The following is a 24,573-nucleotide window of genomic DNA, read 5'->3' as shown; positions in this document are numbered from 1 at the left end:
GGAGGCAACCTGAGAAAACGCTCTCTGTGTACACACATAGGGAGCAAGCCCTTGAGAAGTGCATTCTTGACACAAAATGGATTACTTTACAATCGCATCTTCCTCAGGGGTTTGGTTCCAATGGTTCTGCGTATACACAAAAATCATGTACAGTGGTTCCTCGGGTTACATGCGCTTCAGGTTACATACTGTCAGGGGCTCAGGAGCAGAGGCACAGGGAAGAGAGGAGATGGAGAGCGAAGGGGAAGAATCCGAGGGGAGCGTAGGAGAAGAGGACAGTGGACCGAGGGATTCCATGAGCCTCTCCAGCGAATCGGAAGATTCACAGAAGGGGGCGCCAGTGGCCAGGGGTAGGGGGTTCCCAAGGGGAATGCCCCAGGAGCAAGGGGGCAGCAGGGACTCCCAGAGCAGTAGCTGGAAATCAGGACCAGCTTCCCCACCAGAGCAGAGTGGGGGGGAAGAGTCCCAAGGATCAGGGCCAGTGCATTCCCCACCAGGGAGAGAAGATAAGGCAGGGCTGACCACGCCTCCATCAGAAAGTCGGACAACGGAGGAGAGGTCAGATCCGGCCAGTGTCCCGGAAGAGGGAAGCAGTGACCGAAGTATTGTAACGGTTAGGAGAAAGGTCACTGGGCTGGCGCGAGAGGCAAGTTCAAATGTACAGGAGCGCGGGACAGCAGAGAATGAGGATTGGGAACCGGGTCCTAAAGCCCGCCGGAGGGAGGGGGAGGAGCTAAGCGACTCAGCGTCGGAACAGTCCAGAAAGGGCAATGCCCCAGCGGGCAGGAGGACCCAGAGGAGGAGAGAGCAGCGTAAAAGGTGGAGCAGGGCTAGGATCTTAAACTGGTGTCATAGGGGAGGAGACTCAGACGGGACTTCGCCGATCTAGGGTTTAAGACGTAGGGCTGCACGCTGTGGCTTTGAAATGGAAACTGAACTTCAATAAAGACTTTTGTACATTACTACAGCCTAGCGTTGGTCCTCTGTGAGCTGGGACCTAGAGGCAGCTCTGACACATACGCTTCAGGTTACAGACTCTGCTAACCCAGAAATAGTACCTTTGCTTCAGGATGAGAACAGAAATCGTGCTCCGGCGGTGCGGCAGCAGGAGGAGGCCCCATTAGCTAAAGTGGTGCTTCAGGTTAAGAACAGTCTCAGGTTCCGGAATGGACCTCCGGAACGAATTAAGTACTTAACCTGAGGTACCACAATATACGCAAAGCCTTGGAGTTGCTCGATGGCTAGTGGGCGATAGTGAGGGGGAGAGAGACAGAATCCCCAGTGCTCCCAGAGCCTACAAGTTGAGCAGGTTTTGCTCAGCAAACAAGGTGGGGATATTAAAAGAGCTTTTTGCACCAGGTAAGCCAAGTGGACCCAGCACAAAAAGAGCTTTCAAGCTCTCTGCTTGGATTTAACTTGCACAATTTCAACCTGTCTGCCTTCATTCATGTATGGTTGAAATTGCACAAATTAAATGTGTGCAAGATGAGATTGTACTGTATAACAGCAGAATGTGCATTATTGAATTGGCAAATAGTGTGGGGCAGGGATGACACAAGGGTGACACACACCCAGCACCCCCAAAGAGTGTCTGCATCCAGCACTGACTGCTCATTATTGTGCATTATGTACGCACCTCATGAGAGCTATAAATCATGCTGGCCTCAATGCAGTTCAGCACGAGGTCCTTAAGGAGCAGTCTCAATCATTGTCCTTTCCTGCGGTATAAAAACTAAACTTTTTATACTAAACTTTATTTCAAAAATTACATTTTTCATAAATGCATACACTTGAATTAGTTCTTTTGTCTTATTATTTCCACACGCAACCTTCAAAATGTCTGGCTTGTGGGTTTCCTTTTGGCTCCGCTGAAAGGCTTAGGAATGGCAGCACGTTAAGTGAAAACAGAATGTTTTTTTCATTAGTCTTATGGCTCAGGAAGCAGTAACACTTCAACACACAGCAGCAGTTTGAAAAGTATGGAGCCAACAATCACCACAGTGTATTTGATAAACTGGGGCAGCCGCAGTTCGCAGGAAGTGCCAAGGTGGCTAAATGTGTGAACAAATTACGGATGTATACGTTCTCATAGAATCAAACTGCATATATTACAGGCCAGTCATTTTTCCTCTTGAAGGGGGGCTACAACAATCTTCCATTGTGAAAGCCAGACTTCCAAGGACTCCGTATAAGTGATTAATTTCTAAAATGTGGCACAAACCTATCTGGAAGGTACAGTATTCCTTTGGACTTTGAATCGCATATCCCCAATTTGGGATTAGTGAGACAAATGAACTGTGCACATGTTCAAAATACCCTCTTGGTCATTTTTGCTTCACAGATTGTGAAGAAGAGCCCCAATAGATTCTGTTGTGAGCCCTGGTTCAAAGTACAGTAAGCTATGGATCCTTGTCATGTATGACACATACAAAATCCTGTTCATTCCAGTTGAGGAAGTCTGTGATGAGCCTATTGGCAGCAGGGGGAGCAGAGGAAAAGAAAGAAAGAACTAGATGGGAAGAGCCTTCTGTGATCCCAAATCCTTATATGCACAGTAACAGATTAAATAGAATTCACATGCTTCTTTAATTGAAGTTATCTGAAGTGTTGCTGAACACACAATTTGTTTTCAACTTCCCTTTTCAGGAGTCTACAAGTCACACAATACATACTGTCAGGGAACTGACATCAGAAGGAGAGGTGGAGGCAAGGCTCCACAGCGATGCGGGAGAGGGGACCAGCAGGGGGGAAGGTATTCAGCATAACACTGGTAGGGAAGGGAGGGAAATGGAGGATTCGGAGAGAGGTCTCCAAGACCCTTCACCCGAGACTGATGGGGAGAGCGTGGACACGCCTCTGCCTTCCCCTTACTTGCGCAGACGAGTTCCGCGCAGGGAGAGTAGGAGGAGACTTGGCGTCAAACAGCTATTATGCTGGAAGAGGTTCAAGAAACGCCCACTGACGGATTCTGCAAGTGACTGACCGGCCACGGAGTGTGAGCTGTCAGCCAAAGCATGGTTGGCCAGGCAATCTAACCAAAACGGAAGGCAACTTACGCACAAGTAACCCCTTACAACCATTACACATACCCTCCAACATGTTTCCAATCAAAGTAGGGAGAAATACTATTCCTTAATAATAATATTACTATTTATACCCCATCCATCTGACTGGGTTGCCCCAGCCACCCTGGGCGGCTTCCAACATATGTATTTAACAACATAACAAAACATTAAACTTTTAAAAACTTCCCATTACAAGGCTGCCTTCACATGTCTTCTAACGGCTGTAGTGTTACATATCTCTTTGGCTCATGGGTCATTGTCAGTTTCCATTTCTTAGTGCAGGAAGTATTGATCTGATGTGTAGAGATCTTTCCTATTCTACTTAATTCAAGAGGGTTCTGGAAGTTTCTGTGTGTGAAAGAACTGAGAATGCTACCTTCTGAGTTAAAGCACTATTAATATACTGTTACATGGTTATAAACATCTTGTTAGCAATTTGCAATGCAATTCTAGTCACCTCAAACTCAAATATTACAATACTAGAAATTTACAGTGCTATGCAAATTACAGCTTCGACTTTCATTTATAAATGCAGCCGGTTTTTTAAAAAATGCTGTTAGGATTTTTCTCACACTGACACCTTGGATATTGAAACCATTGTTCTGTATAATTATTATGATGGAGGAAATCTCTTTCCTCTCCCAATAAAATATAATGAAAACTGGGCAGGTGCTAGTTTCTCAATGGTTTTACCAAATTATCCACAAGGCTTGGCCTGCAAAGTATATTTCTTAGCCTGTGTTTTCTCAATGACTTATGGAAATAGTGTCCATTTTAAAGGACAGCAGGTGTTAGAACAATGAGTAGCCGCCTCCTTCACATCTGTGCTACAAAAGCTGCATCAGTGTTTACAAGAAACAGGATCATAAAAAACATCCTGCCACTAGAACACACACAGTCACACACAGAGAGTTGCTATTCTTCCCCCCTTTTTTCTCACACACTGGAAGGTTTATTTATAGCCTGTCAATAAAAGTCTACCTGCTTGGAAAGAGGGGGAAACGATACTCACTTCCATGGGGAAGTGATGCAGAAGCAAATGAAGGGAAGCCCTTCTCTTGACCAGTCTGTTTTCCATTCTCTTGTCAGCTCAAACCAGATTGTTAACCCTTTGGAGATGCTTTGGGCTATTTGGGGAAACAATCCAGTGCAAAGCAGGCACACTTGTGAAATATGAAGCATGCACTTCACTGTCTCCCTTTCAAACCAAAGGAACTTTCAAACTTAATTTTGGCTGACTTACGTTTTACCATATTTGCCAACTTAGCATGTAACAGACAAAAACAAAAAACCACGGTTAGATTTACAAACCAAAGAGAAGAACGTCCCTTTTCAGCAAAGGGGAAATACAACTGTACTATTTTGTGAACACCAAAGGCCAAATTTAGCACACACCATCTTGGTCACCTTACCAACAAAGGTCCGTATAGTTAAAGCCATGGTTTTCCCAGTAGTGATGTATGGAAGTGAGAGCTGGACCATAAAGAAGGCTGATCGCCGAAGAATTGATACTTTTGAATTCTGGTCCTGGAGGAGACTCTTGAGGGTCCCATGGACTGCAAGAAGATCAAACCGATCCATTCTGAAGGAAATCAGCCCTGAGTGCTCACTGGAAGGACAGATCATGAAGCTGAGGCTCCAATACTTGGGCCACCTCATGAGAAGAAAAGACTCCCTGGAAAAGACCCTGATGTTGGGAAAGATTGAGGGCGCAAGGAGAAGGGGACGACAGAGGACAAGATGGTTGGATAGTGTTCTCGAAGCTACAAACATGAGTTTGACCAAACTGCGGGAGGCAGTGGAAGATAGGAGTGCCTGGTGTGCTCTGGTCCATGGGGTCACGAAGAGTCGGACTCGACTAAACGACTAAACAACAACAACATCTTGGTCACCTGCAGGATAACTTCTGTTGAGACAAAAGAGACGGGAGAAGTTGTTGTTGTTGTTTAGTCGTTTAGTCGTGTCCGACTCTTCGTGACCCCATGGACCAGAGCACGCCAGGCACTCCTGTCTTCGACAGGAGGAGTACAGCTCTTTAATTCTTGTGGACCTCTCAGTGACGTTTGAGACCATTGACCCTGATATCCTCCTAGACAGGCTGTCTGAGTCGGGTGTCAGAGGCACAGCTTTGGAATGGTCCTGCTCCTACTTGGCTGGCCAATTCCAGAGGGTAGTGCTGAGGGACTTCTGCTCAATCCTCTGGCAATTGTGCTTTGGCGTCCTGCAAGGTTCTCTCTTATCCCCCATGCTGTTAAACTTCTACATGAAGAAACTCCTGGGTGAGGTAATATGGATAAAGGAAGAGAAGTGTCAAGAGGTAAATGACAAGTTCTATCTTCATCTTTCATCAAAACCAGAAGAGGCAGTGGGCATTTTAAATCAGTGCCCAGGTGTGGTAATGGCTGAAAACCAATAAACTGACACTGTCTAGGTCTAGGTGTGGAGGAACACTGAAGGGGATGTTTACCCCTATTTCCTCCAGCCATTTTCTGTTCAAAACCATGCCTCCAACTGTTTTTCCACTCATCGGAAGCAGCTATGTAAGTATGCTGAGCTGGAAAATGGTAGACAGTTAAGATTCCATCTTCTACTCATTTTGTTACACGCACATATAAGGTCACTGGGAAAGATATAAACTAAGATGCCACCATTATGGTATTACAGTTCAGACAAATATAATCTATCATGTGATTGTGGTTGGGGAGTGCAGGGACCCATTAAATACAGTGGTACCTCACAAGACGAATGCCTCGTAAGACGAAAAACTCGCAAGACGAAAGAGTTTTTCGTTTTTTGAGTTGCTTCGCAAGACGGATTTTCCTATGGGCTTGCTTCGCAAGACGGAAACGTCTTGCAAGTTTGTTTCCTTTGTCTTGCAAGTTTCTTTCCTTTTTCTTGAAACCGTGCATTCAGGGGGTGCAGTTGCGACTTGACTTTGAGGAGCAACTCATAGCACGCGGTGTGGTAGCCTTTTTTGAGGTTTTTGAAGACTTTGGTGATTTTTGAAGCTTTTCCAAAATCCGTGCTTCGCAAGACAAAAAAAATCACAAGATGAAAAAACTCGCAGAATGAATTAATTTCGTCTTGCGAGGTACCACTGTATGCAGTTTCAAGAGGATCGGTTTCACTGGGGTTCAGGGCATGCATTTCCCCTTCCCCTTCTCTCTGATGCTGTTCTCCCTCTCCCGATTCATGCAGCACCCCACTTTCTGCTTTCTGGTCAGCCCATTTTTCTTCCCCCTGCCCAGTCTCCCAGTTCACTTCCTCTCTTCTCCTCTTTCCTTCCTGCTTTCTGCTTAGCTGCCACACTTGAAAAGTACTTTGAGCTGAAAGAGGAAATGAGTAAGAGGTTAGCTCTTCCAGCTTCCTCTCAGCTTTATGTACTTCTCAAGGAGAAGGGAGCTAAGTACCCTCACCTGATAACGGAAAGGGGGTTCAGAGACTTCATGGGCACCAGGGGTAGACCTGGAGGGCCCTAACATCAATTTTGGTTTCATCATATTTCCATGCAGGTGTAGTTTTAAAGCAACAGATATATGTAGAAAGGGTCCTTAACCAGCTGTATTCAGCAAGAAAATGTCGTGGGATAATATCCTTCAGCCATGTTTTAACGCGCATATGGTACAGAGGCAGTTCTATTTCCATTCATATTAAAAACATTAAAACTTGACAGATTGCAGGTTGCAGAAAATATTAAACATTGCACATGTTCTGGCCATCACTGTTTAGTTTCTAATTTCCTGATATTTACTTTTTACTATACGACAAAAATGACCTCTAACCTCCTAACTGGTTAAACTTTGACACTGTTCTGGTGTTGATGTATTGTGAATATGTACACTGACCCTTGCAAAATGTTAAGCCAAATAGTTTTCTAAACTATCTGCTAATAAATTACTTGGCTAATAGCCAGAGGTTTAGTATTCCTTTCTTGCCCAAACATCTGGTATATGTTAAGTGCAATTTGTATTGTGTGTAAGATTTGCAACATTATCTGTTTTAGAGTGGCATCCTACATGAACATACTGGTGAAAAAAGGGGGGGACTCACCCTGTTTTCCCATGAAAATATTTCATAATAAAGTGTATAATGCCAAGCATAGTTTGACCTAGATTTGTTTATTACTATTTTAAAATCTGCCTTAACTTGCACAAAAAACCATGATTTAGGTTTTTTACTCTGCAGTAAAACTTGTGGCATATGGCATAATATTTAATATCTGGCCAACTCCATTTTTATTATTCATGACATTTTATATTTGTCACCGTGGGGTCACTTTCCCTGTAAGTATGGAGTGGGATTCCTCCAATTAAATTTGAACTTTATGTCTTTCAACTTTCCTCCAAAACCTTTAGGTTCATGCGCAATGTGCAGCCCTGAGGAACATGCTGCTACTGTATCAAAGTCAAACAAAACAAACTACAGGACTGTACTGACCATCTTGCCTTGAATTGAGCATCACTGCAGCAGTAGGTCCTTGTAGCCAGCAGCTGTTCCCCACACCCTCAATGTTGCCCATGGACAACATTAGCTCACAGACTTCATTACAAGACAAAATGAAGTAACCAGGAAAGCTTATTAGGGAAGGCTATATGGCCTGAGGACAGTTAGGAACCTGAAATTAAAACTACCACTCATGCTGAAAAACAGACCTAAGTGCCAATCCTATCATTCCAAAAGTATAACTGCACTTGTCCTTTGCAGTGCAAGATAAAAGGGATTGTATTCAGAGAGTGGAAATTATTATTTTGTTCACTTGTGAGTTCAACAAAGGGTGTTCAGGGTGATGGTCAATAAAGTAGTATTAAATGAGTTTAAGCATACGTCCTGGAAGTGGATGCAGGTGGGGAAGTGGACTGATGTGGACTGAAGAGGGAGAAGTGAAGAGAAGTGAGAAGGTAGTAAATCACATCTATGGGTAGCTGGAAAGTAAATGTCAAGGGAATTATCCTCCTCACCCCCACCCCCCAAGTCTAACCACATCTACTCAGAAGTAAATCCTATTGAATTCAGCAGGGCTTACTTCTGGGTATGGGTTAGGACTGTACAGGGACCTCTCTCTGTGCTGCAAAGTGTTTGGGGACAGGATGGTGGTGGCACCAAAAGAAGAAGTTTGGGGGGGGGTGTCACAGAAAGAGCAACATATATTTCTAGCTGGCAGAGTTGTGCCCTACACGATCTCTGAAAGAAAATAACAAGAGTGCAGCAATTAGGGGGTGTTGGAGGGCAAGCTCCTTGTTTGGGGGACACATGCTGCCCCCCCCCACATCCAGCACCACCCTGTCTTTTATTAACGTCCTCTTATACCCTTTTAAGGGACGTGGGTGGTGCTGTGGGTTAAACCACTGAGCCTCTTAGGCTTGCCGATCAGAAAGTCAGCGGTTCGAATCCCTGTGACGGGGTGAGCTCCCGTTGCTCGGTCCGTGCTCCTGCCAACCTACCAGTGCAAAAGCACGCAGTGCAAGTAGATAAATAGGTACCGCTCTGGCAGGAAGGTAAACAACGTTTCTGTGCGCTGCTCTGGTTCGCCAGAAGCGGCTTAGTCATGCTGGCCACATGATCCGGAAGCTGTACGCCGGCTCCCTCGGCCAATAAAGCGAGATGAGCGCCGCAACCCCAGAGTCGTCCGCAACTGGACCTAATGGTCAGGGGTCCCTTTACCTTTATACCCTTTTAGATGTGCTTGTGGGGGTGGGTGGGGGGAGAGGAGTTATTGGTTAGTGGTTTTTTGTTCTTGTTTTTATTACGTACTTTTGTGTTTTTATCTTGTATTTTCATCTAAGGATGAAATACCCCTCGGCGGTATACAAATTTAATTAATCATCATCATAAATATTGTTTAGTTATGACGTATGTACACATCGCCCTTAGGGCGGTTCACAGCACAGAGACACAAAATAAAAATAGGTAAAGGTAAAGGTACCCCTGCCCGTACGGGCCAGTCTTGACAGACTCTGGGGTTGTGCGCCCATCTCACTTAAGAGGCCAGCGGCCAGCGCTGTCCGGAGACACTTCCGGGTCACGTGGCCAGCGTGACATCGCTGCTCTGGCCAGAGCCAGAGCCAGAGCCGCACACGGAAACGCCGTTTACCTTCCCGCTGGTAAGCGGTCCCTATTTATCTACTTGCACCCGGAGGTGCTTTCGAACTGCTAGGTTGGCAGGCGCTGGGACCGAGCAGCGGGAGCGCACCCCGCCGCAGGGATTCGAACCGCCGACCTTTCGATCGGCAAGCCCTAGGCGCTGAGGCTTTAACCCACAGCGCCACCTGCGTCCCAAAAATAAAATAAAAAATAAAAATAAAAATACAAAATGCTTAATAAAGGCTAGGAGGCAGCATGGCCAACCCATCACCTCCTTGCTCTTCTGCCTTAGTGTTTGGGGGGGGGGGCGCGTAGCAGCAGCAGCAGCAGCAGCAGGGCAGGTAGGCAGCCCGGGGGGCGCGGGGGGGGCGGAGACAGCCTCCCTCCCCCCCCAGGCACCACGTGACCCTGCGCTGCTGCCCCGCGGACCGCCCTGGCCCCCTCCGCCTTCGGGTGTTCCCATAGCAACCTCCCGGGGCGCCTCGGCCGCGGGCCTGGCTGGGCCTGGCGCCCCGTTGCTAAGCAACGCCTGGAGCAGGAGGAGAAGGCTGCGGGTGTGGCCGTGCAAAAGCCGGAGCCCGGGGGCGGCGGGGGCGGCTTGGCTCGGTGCTGAAAGAGCCTTCGAACAAGCCCACCCCCCCCCCTCCAGGAACAGGGTCCGCGGCGCCCCTCTTCGCCCACCCCCCGCCAGGAACGGAAGTCTGGGTCGCCGCCGCCGCCATGTCCCACAAGTAAGTGCGCCTCGCTCGCGGGGAGAAGGAGGCTGGCTCGCTCCTCGGGGCCCAGAAGCCTCTTGCCTAGCAGAGGCGCCTCCAAGGAAGGGTCCCCTCCAGGCAGAACTCTCCCCTGGGTGCATAGATGTAAGAGACACATAGGACAATAGGGCCCAGGAGCTCAAGTGTTCCTTGAAGATGGTCCGAATTTGTACGGAAGAAGGCACGGCAGCTAAAAAAGCCAATGCAATTCTGGGCTGCATCAATAGGAGTATTGCATCTAGATCAAGGGAAGTAATAGTGCCACTGTATTCTGCTCTGGTCAGACCTCACCTGGAGTACTGTGTCCAGTTCTGGGCACCACAGTTCAAGAAGGACACTGACAAACTGGAATGTGTCCAGAGGAGGGCAACCAAAATGGTCAAAGGCCTGGAAACGATGCCCTATGAGGAACGGCTAAGGGAGCTGGGCATGTTTAGCCTGGAGAAGAGGAGGTTAAGGGGTGATATAATAGCCATGTTCAAATATATAAAAGGATGTCACATAGAGGAGGGAGAAAGGTTGTTTTCTGCTGCTCCAGAGAAGCGGACACGGAGCAATGGTTCCAAACTACAAGAAAAAAGATTCCACCTAAACATTAGGAAGAACTTCCTGACAGTAAGAGCTGTTCGACAGTGGAATTTGCTGCCAAGGAGTGTGGTGGAGTCTCCTTCTTTGGAGGTCTTTAAGCAGAGGCTTGACAACCATATGTCAGGAGTGCTCTGATGGTGTTTCCTGCTTGGCAGGGGGTTGGATTCGATGGCCCTTGTGGTCTCTTCCAACTCTATGATTCTAAGGCAATCCTAAATTACTTTGGCCTTTAAACGTCGTCATCACAAATACTCTGAATTCTGCCTAGAACCAACTTTGAAGCCAGTGCAGCTGTTCCATTAGGCGAGCCATGCTCTGAAATGTTTCCCCTGTTAACATTCTGGACCAAGGAGTTGCCCTGTTTCAAATGCAATGCAATAATCAAGATGTGCTTCCTCCAGAAACAGGTGTCATTGGCACACCCATTTCAGCTGGGCCAAGGCACTCTGGCTGTAGCTGACTCTTGGGCATCCAGGGTCAAAGCCAGGTCCAAAAAAAACACTAAACCACAGACCCTGCATTTTCGGGGGGGGGGGGCAGAAATCCCATTCAACATTGGTTAAATGTAAGTACCTGTGGATCTCATCGGACTTTGTTAAAGTTACCAGACGTCCCCGTTTCCTGAGGACAGTCCCCAGATTTACAAGTCAGTCCCCATACAAAATCCATTGAAGCTGAAAAGTGTTCCTGGATTCATTGGAAAATAATATGGTAACCTTAAACTTGGTGCTGCTTACTTCTAAGTAGACATGAATAGGGTTGCACTATTTGCTATATTTTACTTCGTTCTCTTTGTATGTACTAAAGTGTTCTCTTCCCCAACCCCCACCCCACTTTATTAGCACTTACAATAAAATGTGGGCGGAAGCCCAGGAGTCCCTCAACTGCGTGTTGCAGAAGGAGATAGAAGAGAAATCCCACAAACCATTGAAAGATCGCCTAGTAGTGTTTCAAATGCTAGGCACTTTCTACGTCAAGTATGTGCAGATATTTCGCAATTTGGAAGCTGCTTATGACCAGATTGTTCACCCACAAAAGCGTTTAATTATTCGGCAAATGCTTGATGGAGTAATGGGTCGTATTTTGGAGTTAAAGAATGAAATGGTGGAGCTGGAGTTGTCAGAATATCATTACTTTGATGACATTTTACAAGATCTTAAGCTGGCTCCTGTAAGTATAGTCCCTTCATGTTGTTTTTCATATTGTAGAATCAAATTCTTAATAACTGTTTGTTTTCTTTAAATAAATGACTTCTGTGCATCTTAATATAGTTGTCCAATTGTTCTCACTTGTAAAAAACACATGAAAAAAGTTCGAAGAGCCCCACTCCATTGAATACTTGCTGGCACTTGGGTCTTGAACTGTTATTCCATTTCCATTTTTCAACTATAGTATGTGAGGTTTTTTCAGTTTCACCATAGAAATGCAAAAAATTGCTCCAACCCGCAACAGATTAAATCTAAGCCCTGGCTACCAAGTGCAAAGAAGATAGTAAGGATGGACCTAAGCGGAGACATGCCACCTTCACCTGTAATCAAGGAACACATACAAAAACTGGGCTTCAGTGAGTTGGGGTGGGGGGAGCTGATAATACCCCAGCAAGCCTCATTGAGAATCATGGATTTAATTTATTTCTCTCATACAGCTCCACCTGTTGCCCACATCATGAACTGCATCAAACTTTCATTTAAAAAAAAGATGTTAAACTGTAAATTCAGCACATAAGCTATGTTTATATTCTTCACACAAAGCTACCTTTACAAAAGATGGCTACTGAGAACCTTCAAATTGCTCCTTGAGAACCCCTAAGTTCCAAAAGCAGTTTTCAAAAGACTCTTTCATCAGGGTGGTTTGAGGGAAAATAGCCTGTCAGTGGTGCATCTCCTGTTCTAATGGTTAGCAAGCCATAAATGTCTCATTCTTCTCCCACATGCAGAAATACCCACATCTGTGTCTTTGGCTAGCCCTGATCCGTGTAAGCACTTTATCTAAGCAAGAAATACAACACATTAAAGAAATTGTTTAGCTAATATCTAGACAACATATTGAAATTACAGCATTTTCTTATTTTACCTGTAAAGGCAGATTACCAAGATAGTATTTGTGAGTGACGTTCAAATATAAATAATACAGCTTTGGCATTCTACAGCCTATTATGTTAGTATAAGTTGCTCTTTCCAACAGTGGGTTGCACTTAAGGATTTCTTATGCAATAATTAGTAATGAAGAAGTACACTCAACAGCTATCTTCTGTACTGCAGTCTGATGCAGTACCTTTTGTGCTTTTATTAGCATCTTCAAGTGTTCATATATCACATTATCTTGTTGATTTATAACCCATTTCATAGCCGAGCTCTCAGTATAAGACAACTAACTGAAAGGCAACATAACCAGCTTCAGGAATCCCTTCATTGGGATTATATATTGCTGAAATAAGTTAAGACAATTGCAGAATAATAGCAACTTTTATGCACATCCATAATTCAGCATTCCCAGAAATGTATGTTTACTTGGGCACTTTTGACTGTTTTGTAGAGAAATTGTATTCATTGAATGACCAGCATGATTTACAAAATTAACTTTTCCTCTCCAATAGGAAAACATTGAAATTCCAATCCCAAGGTATTTTATTAAGGAGAAAATAAAGGTGTTGAAAGAGAGGGAGAAAATCCTTGCTCAGATAATGCTTGATGCTGGCATGTATGATGGCGAACCTGTGAGTATATCTGTGTAATCAGTTCAGGCAGGGCTGCTGCAAGAGATGGTTCTACCTCCTGCTGTCCTCTTCCTCCGCTGCCATTGTTGACCCATTCCTATTCCTGTTCCTCTTCTCCACCCTTGTTTATTTGATGCCTTAGTGGTGATAGCAGAGGCAGTTTCTCTTCTAGTCCCTGCTCTTCACTTACTCGCTCTTGGAAGGGCCAACAGCATCCTTCCCCTCAGCCAGGCCTTCTGGGAGAGGTGCCAGGAGAGTGCCTACACTGCCATCAGTGCAGTGTCTAGAATTCATGCTTAAACCTAGTAAAAAAAAAGATGTCGAACTTAATTTAAAATTTTATAACATTTCCACAGTTTTAGTGACTGTGGCAAACCACAGTGATGTTTCATGCACTCTCTTGGCCACCTTGCCCAGAACATATTGCATTGAGTAACGACTCCTAAGGCCTCCCAGGTTGGGTGACCAGGGATACCAGCCGTAGCAGGAGGGCCAGCTGGTGAGAGAACCAGGCAATAATAAGGCAGGCAAGGCGGTGGCCCAGGAATGCTCCAGTCTGCACCTGAGAGGTGTATGGGGTGTTAGGGGAGGGGTAGTGCCTCTGTAGGGGGAACACCTTTGCTCACCTTTTACCCCCACCCTGCACTCAGCTCTCACCTGTGGCTCCTGGAAGCTGTCAGCAGGCGACAGCAGCCACACCCCAGGAAATGCCTTTGACTGGCCGGCTAAACCAGGTGAGGGTGGCTGATGCACCTCAAACCCTCATTGAGTTAGGGACTTCTGCTACATGCACAGAGAGGCTGTGGCGCATTGAGCAGACGAGACCAATAGTGGACCCAGTGGTCAGGAAGGTGGTTTCTGCATGTGCTGTGGAGGGAAGTGATGGGGCAGATGTGGCTCATCAACCTGGGAGAGTAGCCCTCTAGGAGAAGGAAAGCTCTGATTTCAAACCTCTGCTGACTTGTGGGAGAAGAAAAGGCTAAGGAGCAAATCCGACACAAATCTGGAATGGAGTCCCTAAGACGGCTGGATGGCACCTAGTAGGCCACTTTCTGGCAACTCCTGCAGTCTTGATGGTGCCAAATGTCTTACTCTGATTTCCTTTGGACCCCATCAGCGAGGCTGAGAGGGGGTTTTGTCATCTGGGCAGCCCAGGACCTCCATACATGCTGCATCCTGGAGCAGTCACTTTGGTGCTGCTAATGCAGCGGTTTGACTTCACCCCTGGAGGTGCACTCCATTTTCTCTTGAGACAGATGGATGCCACCCAACACCACCTGAAATAGTTGTCTCATTCTGCCACATGATTAGACCAACTCTTAATACAGGGATAGTGGTAGATTCTGGAGCACCCAAGGAAGGCCCATGAGCCATTCACCTCTTACATCTGTCATCCTCTTTCTGACTCTCTGCACAGCATACCTTTCCCTACAGGAGTGCTAGACATTTGGACAGAGAGCAGATATTAGGATTTTTAGGTAACAAAGTTATCTTGTTTCCTGAGTTGATGGAGACAAAGCAAAATTATGATCCAGGAATGGGGAGTGCTGTCAGTTGGTTGCATGATTACTGCGTCCTAGACAGATACAGTGGTGCCTCGCAAGACGAAATTAATTCGTTCCGCGAGATGCTTCGTCTTGCGGAGCGCGGATTCCCCGGGTATTAACGGCTTTAAGAAAAAGGAAGCAAACCCGCAAGACGTTTTTGTCTTGCGAAGCAAGCCCATAGGGAAATTCGTCTTGCGAAGCACCTCGAAAAACGGAAAACCCTTGTCTAGCGAGTTTTTCGTCTTGCGAGGCATTCGTCTTGCGGGGTACCACTGTATTCCTGTTAGTATTTCCCCCTCTGGTAAATTATAAATGGTGAGCCCCTTCATTCAGGAGTGTGTTGCTTTTATTGTCTCATATAATGCACCATGTAAATGGTCCAATACAAAAATAATATTATAAAATAACCTGTTTAGATCAGGCTATGAATTACCTTGGAATTATTTTTTAAAAAATGCTTTATTGATTTTAAAAACAAAACAAAACAGTCAACAAAAACAATACAAAATCGATACATATTACAAAAAATTTTTAGATTCATACATACGGTAACTAATTCCAACATGACTTTCATTGTGGTTCTTATATTACATTTTCGACTATACACTTTCCTTTCTCTCTCCTAAGTTATTTCAGTTGTATTGGTTTTGTAAAATTCTCTTACTTCATGCAGAAGCCAATTCAGGCCTGCCAAAGAATTTAGATTTTTACAATGTTCTTTTAGTTATACTCTGTAAATGTCCCACATTCTATTAAATATTTGATCTGTATCATCTCAGAGTCTTGCTGTCATTCTTGCTAGCTCTGCATATTCTAACATTTTGGTCTGCCAATCCAATTTGGAAGGAAGGGAGTCTCCTTTCCATCCTTTTGCCATTAGAATTCTTGCTGCTGCTATTGCATACATAAAAATTCTTCTTAATTTTTTCGGAATTTCATTACTCATTATACCCAGCAGAAAGGCTTCAGGCTTCTTAGGGAAGGAACATTTAAACATTTTCTGAAGCTCGTTATATATTGTATCCCAGAATTCCTTTTTTTTTTTTTTTTTTTTTGCAGTTCCACCACATGTGGATCCTCGTCTCCACTTCCCTGCATCTCCAACAAATGCTTTACCTGGTTTTATACATTTTGGCCAATTATACAAGGTGTTAGATACCATCAGTAAAGCATTTTCATGAAATTCTCTTCAAATCATAGCACGCAGTGAATTTCAGGTCCTCCCTCCATAACCTTTCCCATGATTCCATTTGGCTATTGTAACCAAAATCTCTGGCCCATTGGACCATAACTGATTTTACTTCTTTCTCCTTGACCTCCCAGTCAAGGAGAAGTCTGTACATTTTAAGAGAGCGTTTTTTTTTAATTAAATCTTTCTCTAGTCTTGAAAGTTCTGTGGAAATGCCTTTTCTGTTTGTCTTTTTGGAATGTCTCGTTCATTTGCAACCAATCTGTTAAATGGGTTCGAATTTCTTCCAGTTTTTTAAATTTTAGCCTATTTTCCTTTTCTTCCAATAAATCTTGGTGAATTGACAATTACCTCTCATGTGTGTGGTTTTTTTTTACCGAAAATGCTTCTGTTGGGGATAGCCTCCATGGCGTTTTTGGCTCAGTAAGTCCTTATACTTAGCCCACACCATATATAACGATTTCCTAACCACGCGGTTCAAGAAGCCTTTTCATATCCTAGATAAGCGTGCCAACCGTACTGATTATCGAATTATTCCAGATCCAGCAAATCAGTGTTTTGTAGCGTCAACCATTCCCAGATCTAGGAGATACAAGCTGCGTCATGATACAGTTTCAGATCTGGCAGTGACCCCCCTCCCCCTTTAACATCAATTAATTGTTGTTGTTTAGTCGTTTAGTCGTGTCCGACTCTTCGTGACCCCCTGGACCAGAGCACGCCAGGCACTCCTGTCTTCCACTGCCTCCCGCAGTTTGGTCAAACTCATGCTGATAGCTTCGAGAACACTATCCAACCATCTTATCCTCTGTCGTCCCCTTCTTGTGCCCTCCATCTTTCCCAACATCAGGGTCTTTTCCAGGGAGTCTTCTCTTCTCATGAGGTAGCCAAAGTATTGGAGTCTCAGCTTCAGGATCTGTCCTTCCAGTGAGCACTCAGGGTTGATTTCCTTAAGAATGGATAGGTTTGATCTTCTTGCAGTCCATGGAACTCTCAAGAGTCTCCTCCAGCACCAGAATTCAAATCCAGCACCATAATTCAAATAATTCAACATCAATTAATAGTTCGTGCTTATTCCTGGGGTTTTTACCCTGCCAGATAAATCTTGAGATGTCCCTCTGCCAATCTTTGAAACAGCTTGCTCCCCCTGATCATGGGAATTGATTGGAACAGAAAGATCATTTTTGGGAGCACATTCATTTTTATTGTAGAAATTCTTCCCCCAAAGGAGATGTTTAACCTGCTCCAAATCTCAAAATAATTTTTTATCTCCTTCCAGGTCTTAACGTACCGTACTTTTCCGTGTATAAGACTTGGTTTTTTTTACTAAAAAATAATGTTAAAAAGGGGGGTAGTCTTATACACGGGGTCATGTTATACACAGTATATACACAGTATATACACATAAATACAGTAATTATCCTGAAATAGATTAATATTTTTTGTCATGAGCCATATACCCAGGTATTTTACTTTTTTGCTAATTTCCAAACCACAAATTTCTTGTAATTCACTTTTTTCCTGGATCCCCATATTTTTTACCAGTAATTTCGGTTTTTTGCTATTGAGTTTAAAACCCGCCACCTGCCTGTATTCGTTTATCAGTTCCAACAGTCTTGGTAAACTTTCTTTCGGGTTTTCTGTGGTTATAATGAGGTCATCTGCAAAAGCTTTTAATTTGTAGGATTTCCCCCATACTGCTATACCTCTTAACCTCTCATCCTCTATTATTTTCCTATTCAGGGTTTCTAATACTAGAATAAATAGCAGTGGGGACAGTGGGCACCCTTGCCTTGTCCCCTTCATTATGTTGCAACGATCTGTGATATTGCTGCTTATGATAAGTTTGACTCGCTGTTCCAAATATATTGCCTCTATTCCTCTGCAAAATGGCAAAATGTTTCTCCAAGACCCATTAAGTTAACTTGTGTTTTCATAAAGCTCCAAGAGATGTTGTCAAATGCCTTTTCTTTGTCTACTAGCATAAGTACTGCTGGTTTTTCGTTTCGAGCTTCTAGGTATTCTAGTACCTATATTAATAAGGTTTCTTACATTGTCATTTATCTGTCATCCGGAAAGGAAGCATGCTTGGTCCTCATGGATTATTTCTCTCAGGGTCTTTTTTAGTCTTTCCGCTAAGATGGCTGCAAAGCGTTCGTAATCGTTATTAAGTAATGAAATTGGTCTGTAGTTTGAGATGAGTGTTAAGTCTGTCCCCTGTTTGGGGATTAGCGTTCTGTACTGGCTTCCTTCCAAGTCTCCAGTATTTTTCCTTTGGTTAGTATATCGTTCATCGCTTCTTTTAAAAGTTGAGGTATAACTTCTTCCATTTTCTGGTAATAGCAAGCTGACAGTCCATCCGGCCCTGGCGACTTCCCTGATTTCGCATTCCTGATTACCTTGGAATCCACATGCATTATTTTTCTTGTTAGTTATAAGTGTACTCATATATAGATTTTCTAACAGGGGTTTGGAAGAAGCAGGAAGTTTATGCATGTAAATTTTAATAAAACATGTAGTAGAAGTTACTGGCATTGCTGAAGTTTGTAATGTCTTCCTCCTCCTTCTGAACCTTAGGTTTTTTTTATTTGTAAATTTGCCTTTAATCTGAGGCAAACATTACAGCCTTGTGAGCCGTTCTGTGGGGCACATTGGCATCTGAGTCAAAAGGACACTTCTTTCCATGTCTCCCTCCTGCCTTCATAGGTTCTAGAGAACCTGGGAAATGTTTCCAGGGTGTCTGGCATCCACTGAAAGGACTTTGGTGTGCTGAAAAGCTTCCCATGGCTTCTGATACCTAGTATGCTGCCATAGCAGCAAAGAAAAAGTGGGAAGCATAAATGCAGGAGTATAAAATACATGCATTCTGATGGAATTTTGTGCACCTGACACATTTCTGCAAAGAAATAAGAAAGAGCAACGTTGTTTAATTGGAATTCCTCTGGGACAGGATAAAGACAATGTATTTACTTTTGTCCTATGCTTCCATTTTATGTTATAGAAAAAAGTTGTGAAGCTCATGCCCTTAGAAGAAGCTATTAGAACCATTCAAATAGCTGAGCGGGCTCGTCAGGGCCGACTCCGGGCTACATTCATGAAGCAAATCTATCTGGAAGAAAAGAGAGAGAGGCTAGCCAGGCTTACGGGTGAGAAAGCCCTAGATATAGATGGTGCTGTGTTATTCATTCAGAAGGTAAAATATCTTCTTTTTAATCAGAGATATATTGCTATGAAAATGGAATGCATGTTTAGTTGCCTTTGGAAAAAGAGAATAATCTATATTTAAACTAGTAATCCACAATCTCTTCTAATCCTGGCATGCTTTGTTAATTGACTTGGTTTTTCTGAGATGTTTTTAGAGGTCTCTTGGAGAAAGCTCAGGGTTTTTTATGAAAGTTCTGTAAGAAAAAGCTTGGAAAGCCTGGATCTGTGATAATCCCTTATTCTGCTGCCAATAGCCTCCTGCTGTCATTACTTCTTCCTGCTCCTCAAATGTGCTACCACCTCCCTTACCAGGGTTGTGTGGCTGTGGAGGCAGCAGCTTCTGGTGAGGTCTTGTGGAACTCCTGCAAGATCTTTCTGGAAGCTGCCACCGCACAACTGTGGTGCTGGAGGGTGACCATAGAATCATAGGACTCTGCTAGATTGGTAAAGAAAAAGTGTTTTACAGTGGTGCCCCGCAAGACGAATGCCTCGCAAGACGAAAAGCCCGCTAGACGAAAGGGTTTTCCGTTTTTGAGGCGCTTCGCAAGACAAATTTCCCTATGGGCTTGCTTCGCAAGACGAAAACGTCTTGCGAGTCTTGCGATTTTTTTCTGCTCCCCCCCCCCTTTTCTAAGCTGCTAAGCCGCTAATAGCCGCTAAGCCGCTAATAGGGTTGCTTCACAAGGCGAAAAAACCACTAGACGAAGAGACTCGCGGAACGGATTCTTTTCGTCTTGCGAGGCGCCACTGTATATGTGTTGTTTATGCATTATAACACTGTGACACCAGATGGCGCTGTGGAGTTCCATTTTCCCCCAACGCGATTTCTCATACAGTGATACCTTGGTTTGCATACGTCTTGGATTACAAACACGTCAGACCCGGAAGTGCGTGTCCTGGTTTGCAATCTTTTTTGGGATTACAACTCATCTAGTCTAACCCCCTGCAATCCAGGAATCATAGCTAAAGAACCCTGACAGATGGCCGACCAACCTCTGCTTAAAAACCTTCAAGGAAGGAGAATCCACAACCTCCTGGGGGAGACCGTTCCACTGTGGAACAGCTCTTCCTGTCAGAAACTTCTTCCAGATGTTTAGTCGGACTCTCCTTTCTTCTAACTTGAAGCCATTGGTTTGAGTCCTACCTTCCAGGGCAGGAGAAAGCAAGCTTGCTCCACTTTCCATGTGACAGCCCTTCAGAGATTTGAAGATGGCTATAATATCGCCTCTCAGGCTCCTCTTTTCCAGGCTAAACATACCCAGCTCCTTCAACCACTCCTCATAAGGCTTGGCTATTAGACCCTTGATCATTCTAGTTGCCCTCTTCTGCACACGTTCCATGCTCCAGAGTATGCTTTGACACACCCAGGCACTATAGTTTTCTGTTCTTCCTGGCTCAGTTGATTGAGCCAGGAGGAACTGGGGGAAACAACAACTCCAAGACAATGGATATTCTACAATATTCTACAATACTGAAATCTGCTGTGACGTTTCCAAACAGCTGTTTGGTGAGCTGTTTGTTTCTCTGATAAAAACAGCATCTTTGGCAGGATAGGGGCACTTACAACAATAGGGAAGAATTGCAAATTGCCAAAAATATTCTGTTCACTTAACAATTTTTAGTAAACAAATATATCAGGTAACTATAAGATATATCGTAATATTGTAATATTTGTAAGAAGTCGTGTCACTGAATGCATTCAAGGGATGGTACTTGAAGCCATCAGGATTCATGTCTTCTAATCTTACTTGTAGCTCCCCCCTCCCCACTGACTGGGAATATTTCAAATGAAAGCTGAGTTGTCTTTGTTTTTAAATGAAAAACTAGTGATAATATTGAAGGAGTAAGCTTCCTAAGACATTAAATGGCAAACAGATTTTTTTTATGCCTAGAAGAATGGGCAACCACAGCCCTGTGGAGCACATGCAGCCCCTGAAACAGCTGGAAAACCCATGGGCTCTTGGTAGAAGATCGAAAATCATTCTAGTTTTCATTTAAAAATATAAATCCAACCCTCATATTTGCAGAAAATGTGTTATGGGAAAACTGTCCAGCAGGATTCTTGATATCAATCCAAGGAGCATTCGTTTCATATTAGATTATATGACCAGCACATGTTTCTCAACAACATGACTCTATGTAAATATGTATGGGTGATGTTATTTATCCTTGGAGCAGACTCATTGGGGGGGAAATATTAATTTGAATGTGTCTACCCTGAGTATGAATTAGTTGGATGTTACCCTATGATTGTAAAACGCTTTTTGATGAAAGCTTAAGAATTTCCTTCAATTCTTACAACTGTACATATCCCTTCTTACATTACTTCTGCATTTGAAAAGTATTTTTGTGAAAAAAGGATGCAGCTTCAATTATTAAGTCATTTCTTTACATAGCATTTGTGTGCATGGTGTTGTGCAAAATTATTTGAAAAGACAGAGAGAAATAAAGGATTAAAATGGGTTAAAAGATAAATCATACAAATTCCAAATGAATTCACAGAATTATCACCTCCAAATTACACTGCAAACAAAGCAGGAAAGATTAAGACCCAATGCCAAAACCCCCAGATGGTAACTGTTAATGATACATTGCTAGATTTGGAGTCTGTTTTTTCCTTCCTCTATTTGTTTTTCCCCTTGCTGCTGTGCAGGAAGTTGTAAAAAGGGCAATTAATCTCATTAGGTTTGTATTCCAAATTCAGCTTTGGCGTGGATATGCCCAGTGGAAGAAAAGTTTGAAACTCAGAGAAGAAGAAATGATATTTCTAGGGATGGTGAGTCTTCATGTACCTTTCCTTCCAATTTGCCATTTTAAATAATTCCAAATTTTAGATGCTATCAAATGGGTGTTATAAAACTCTGTGTTATAAAGGTTACCTGCTAACAAGAATAAATGTCTACATCAAAACAGTTCCCAGTTGTCATTACGAATACTGTATCCTGTATACCTAACCAAAATAAGAACAGAAAAGTGATAATTTGGGTCGGGGGTGAATGTAGTATATCACTACTACCACTAAGTGGCAAATGAGGAGAGAAGTGTGGAGTGGTCAGCTGCACTGCTGCTCCTTAAGTCATCACCTAACATTGATGATAGAGTAGCTTCTCTCCCACACCAGTACTGAATATGACTCTTTTAAGTTAATAAATATTACAATTTCCTTTGATATCTGTGCAAGTGCACAGTCCTTGCTATGTTTTGCCTGTCTTTCTGTCACTTCCGGAGGTAGCACTCAGGGAGGATTCCCATAGCGCTTAGTAGAACCCACACTTTGTTGCCCCAGGGCAGAAACATCTTGCATCTCAGGGGAAGGGACTGCTCGTTCCCCACACTTCATTTATTTCTTAACCATGGTATACCACTTGTTGTAGGAGAAAACATCACTGTGGAATATTAAAAAGGTAAAACAATAAAATTATCTCTAAAAAATTTACAGCCATAATTTAAAACTGCAATAGAATAGACTACAACAGATTAAAGCTGTTTGGCAGGGGCCAAAAAGAACACAGCAAAGTCACTGGCCTGATACCAATAGTATACTCCAAGTGCATGTGAGAGCGAGGAAAGGAGAGAAGAAGAGTTTGGATTTGATATCCCGCCTTTCACTCCCTTTAAGGAATCTCAAAGCGGCTAACATTCTCCTTTCCCTTCCTCCCCCACAACAAACACTCTGTGAGGTGAGTGGGGCTGAGAGACTCCAAAGAAATGTGACTGGCCCAAGGTCACCCAGCAGCTGCATGTGGAGGAGCGGGGAAGCGAACCCGGTTTACCAGATTACGAGACTACCGCTCTTAACCACTACACCACATTGGTTCCTATTGAACCCCATGGGAATCCTTGCATGGGTACTTCTCCCATACGCTATACCTGCAGAAATGAGGTTAAGAATAAAAATTACAAGCAGGTTTTAATGTGCTATTTATTCCAAACCAATCTTGTAAATGACATTGATGTGATTGAAGAGCATATCAAAAGTTGGATCAATGGTACTTCTCATAGTCATACACCTCTGCCACCCACTAGAAATGATTTGGATATTGTTGTTGTTATTTATTATTATTATCACTGCCCAACATTTAAAGAAAGCTTCCTCTGCCTAATGGGTTTCTGAAAAATATTTAAAGAGTGGCGAAAAATACTCTCTAAACGTGTGAGAAAGAAAGATACTTAGCATTAACACAATTTCTATCAACAGTGTCTCACTCCCCACCCATATGTAATTGCAAGGAACCAGGGTGGGAAAAGGAAGATGACTCCTTTAAACCATAGGCTGGTGCCTTCCCATTGGTAGAGGAATGTGTCCTGCTAAATAACAATTAATTAATTAAATATGTATACCCTGCCCATCAGACTGGGTTTCCCCAGCCACTCTGGGCAGCTTACATCATATCTAAAAACATAATAAAAATATCAAGCATTAACAACCTCCTGATACAGGGCTGCTTTCAGATGTCCTCTGAATGTTGTCTAATTCTTTATCTCCTTGACATCTGAAGGGAGGGCGCCACTGCCAAGAAGGCCCTCTGATGAACCAGGGAAGTGGACGCTAGTCTAGATATGCTAGATTTAAATCACTTAGTGTCTTGCCAGTCAATTAATATCCAGTTAAAGAGAGTATGGGTGGGATTAATTCAGAATAAAAATGCCCTTTTGTTATTCATAAGTCCTGGTTGTGATCCTCTTTAAGATTATGTTCTCTTCCATGAACACTTGGGAACCTGGTAGGTCTCATACACGTTCGTGTTGGTGTTCATGTGGGGTGGGGCAGCAGGCAGTGGTCAAGCCCCCTTTGATATATGATTGTACCAGCATATTTTTTTTATTACTATAAAATTATTTGCAGGGCTTGCTTTTCTTACGCATTCAGAGTTACATGAATTGCACATGGTCCTCTGTTGTTTTAAACTTATCCTCAAACAAATACTGACGTGTCTAGTAAGAATGACTAATTTTTCCTATGGGGGAGGAAGATATTATCATCTGGGTTGCTTCTCCCTATACAAATCAGGCCATCGTTATTCCTTGCGTGGGAGAGAGCTCCCCCCACAGTTTTTCTGTCCTTGCTGCTCCAGGAGTCAGGGTCAAACTATGTCCTCACCTTCCCTATTTCTTAATCTAGTTTTCCTTCATCTCTCACTTCACTTTTCTTCCTTGCTTCTCTCTGCCTTGTTAAAAGCCTGCGTGGCTTTCTTGCTGGCATAATGAAGGAGCCATTTCCAGCCAGCCCAAGACCTTCAACACTCAAGAGCAGCCCTCAGCATGTAGGAGGGCCTTATTCCTTGCCAGTGGAGAGGAGAGACAAGTTTTGGATGGGTGGTGTTAGTTGCATGCAGGTCAGATATTTTGCTGTTAGCTCATGTACATGGAAACATGATTTCCTGTCTGCCTTGTGTGACATGCAGACAGTCTTAGAGTGGCTGCCCAGAAA

General features: G+C 43.7%; 1 protein-coding gene across 1 annotated transcript in view; it reads left to right on the top strand.

The window, feature by feature from the left end:
* Nucleotides 1-9,736: 9,736 nt before the first annotated feature.
* Nucleotides 9,737-24,573, top strand: part of DRC11 (dynein regulatory complex subunit 11) — a 95,829-nt gene continuing 80,992 nt past the window's right edge. Inside the window, exons 1-5 of the mRNA XM_079977753.1 lie at nucleotides 9,737-9,877; nucleotides 11,332-11,659; nucleotides 13,086-13,205; nucleotides 18,940-19,131; nucleotides 21,847-21,918. Coding sequence (XP_079833879.1) covers nucleotides 9,867-9,877; nucleotides 11,332-11,659; nucleotides 13,086-13,205; nucleotides 18,940-19,131; nucleotides 21,847-21,918 — 723 coding nt within the window. The 5' untranslated portion in view covers nucleotides 9,737-9,866. The remainder of the gene's footprint in view (nucleotides 9,878-11,331; nucleotides 11,660-13,085; nucleotides 13,206-18,939; nucleotides 19,132-21,846; nucleotides 21,919-24,573) is intronic.

Source organism: Podarcis cretensis (genome assembly GCF_951804945.1).
Source record: "Podarcis cretensis genome assembly, chromosome: 1".
Lineage (NCBI taxonomy): Eukaryota > Metazoa > Chordata > Lepidosauria > Squamata > Lacertidae > Podarcis > Podarcis cretensis.
Note: the sequence above shows the minus strand (reverse complement) of the source record. Positions and strands in the feature narration are given on the sequence as shown.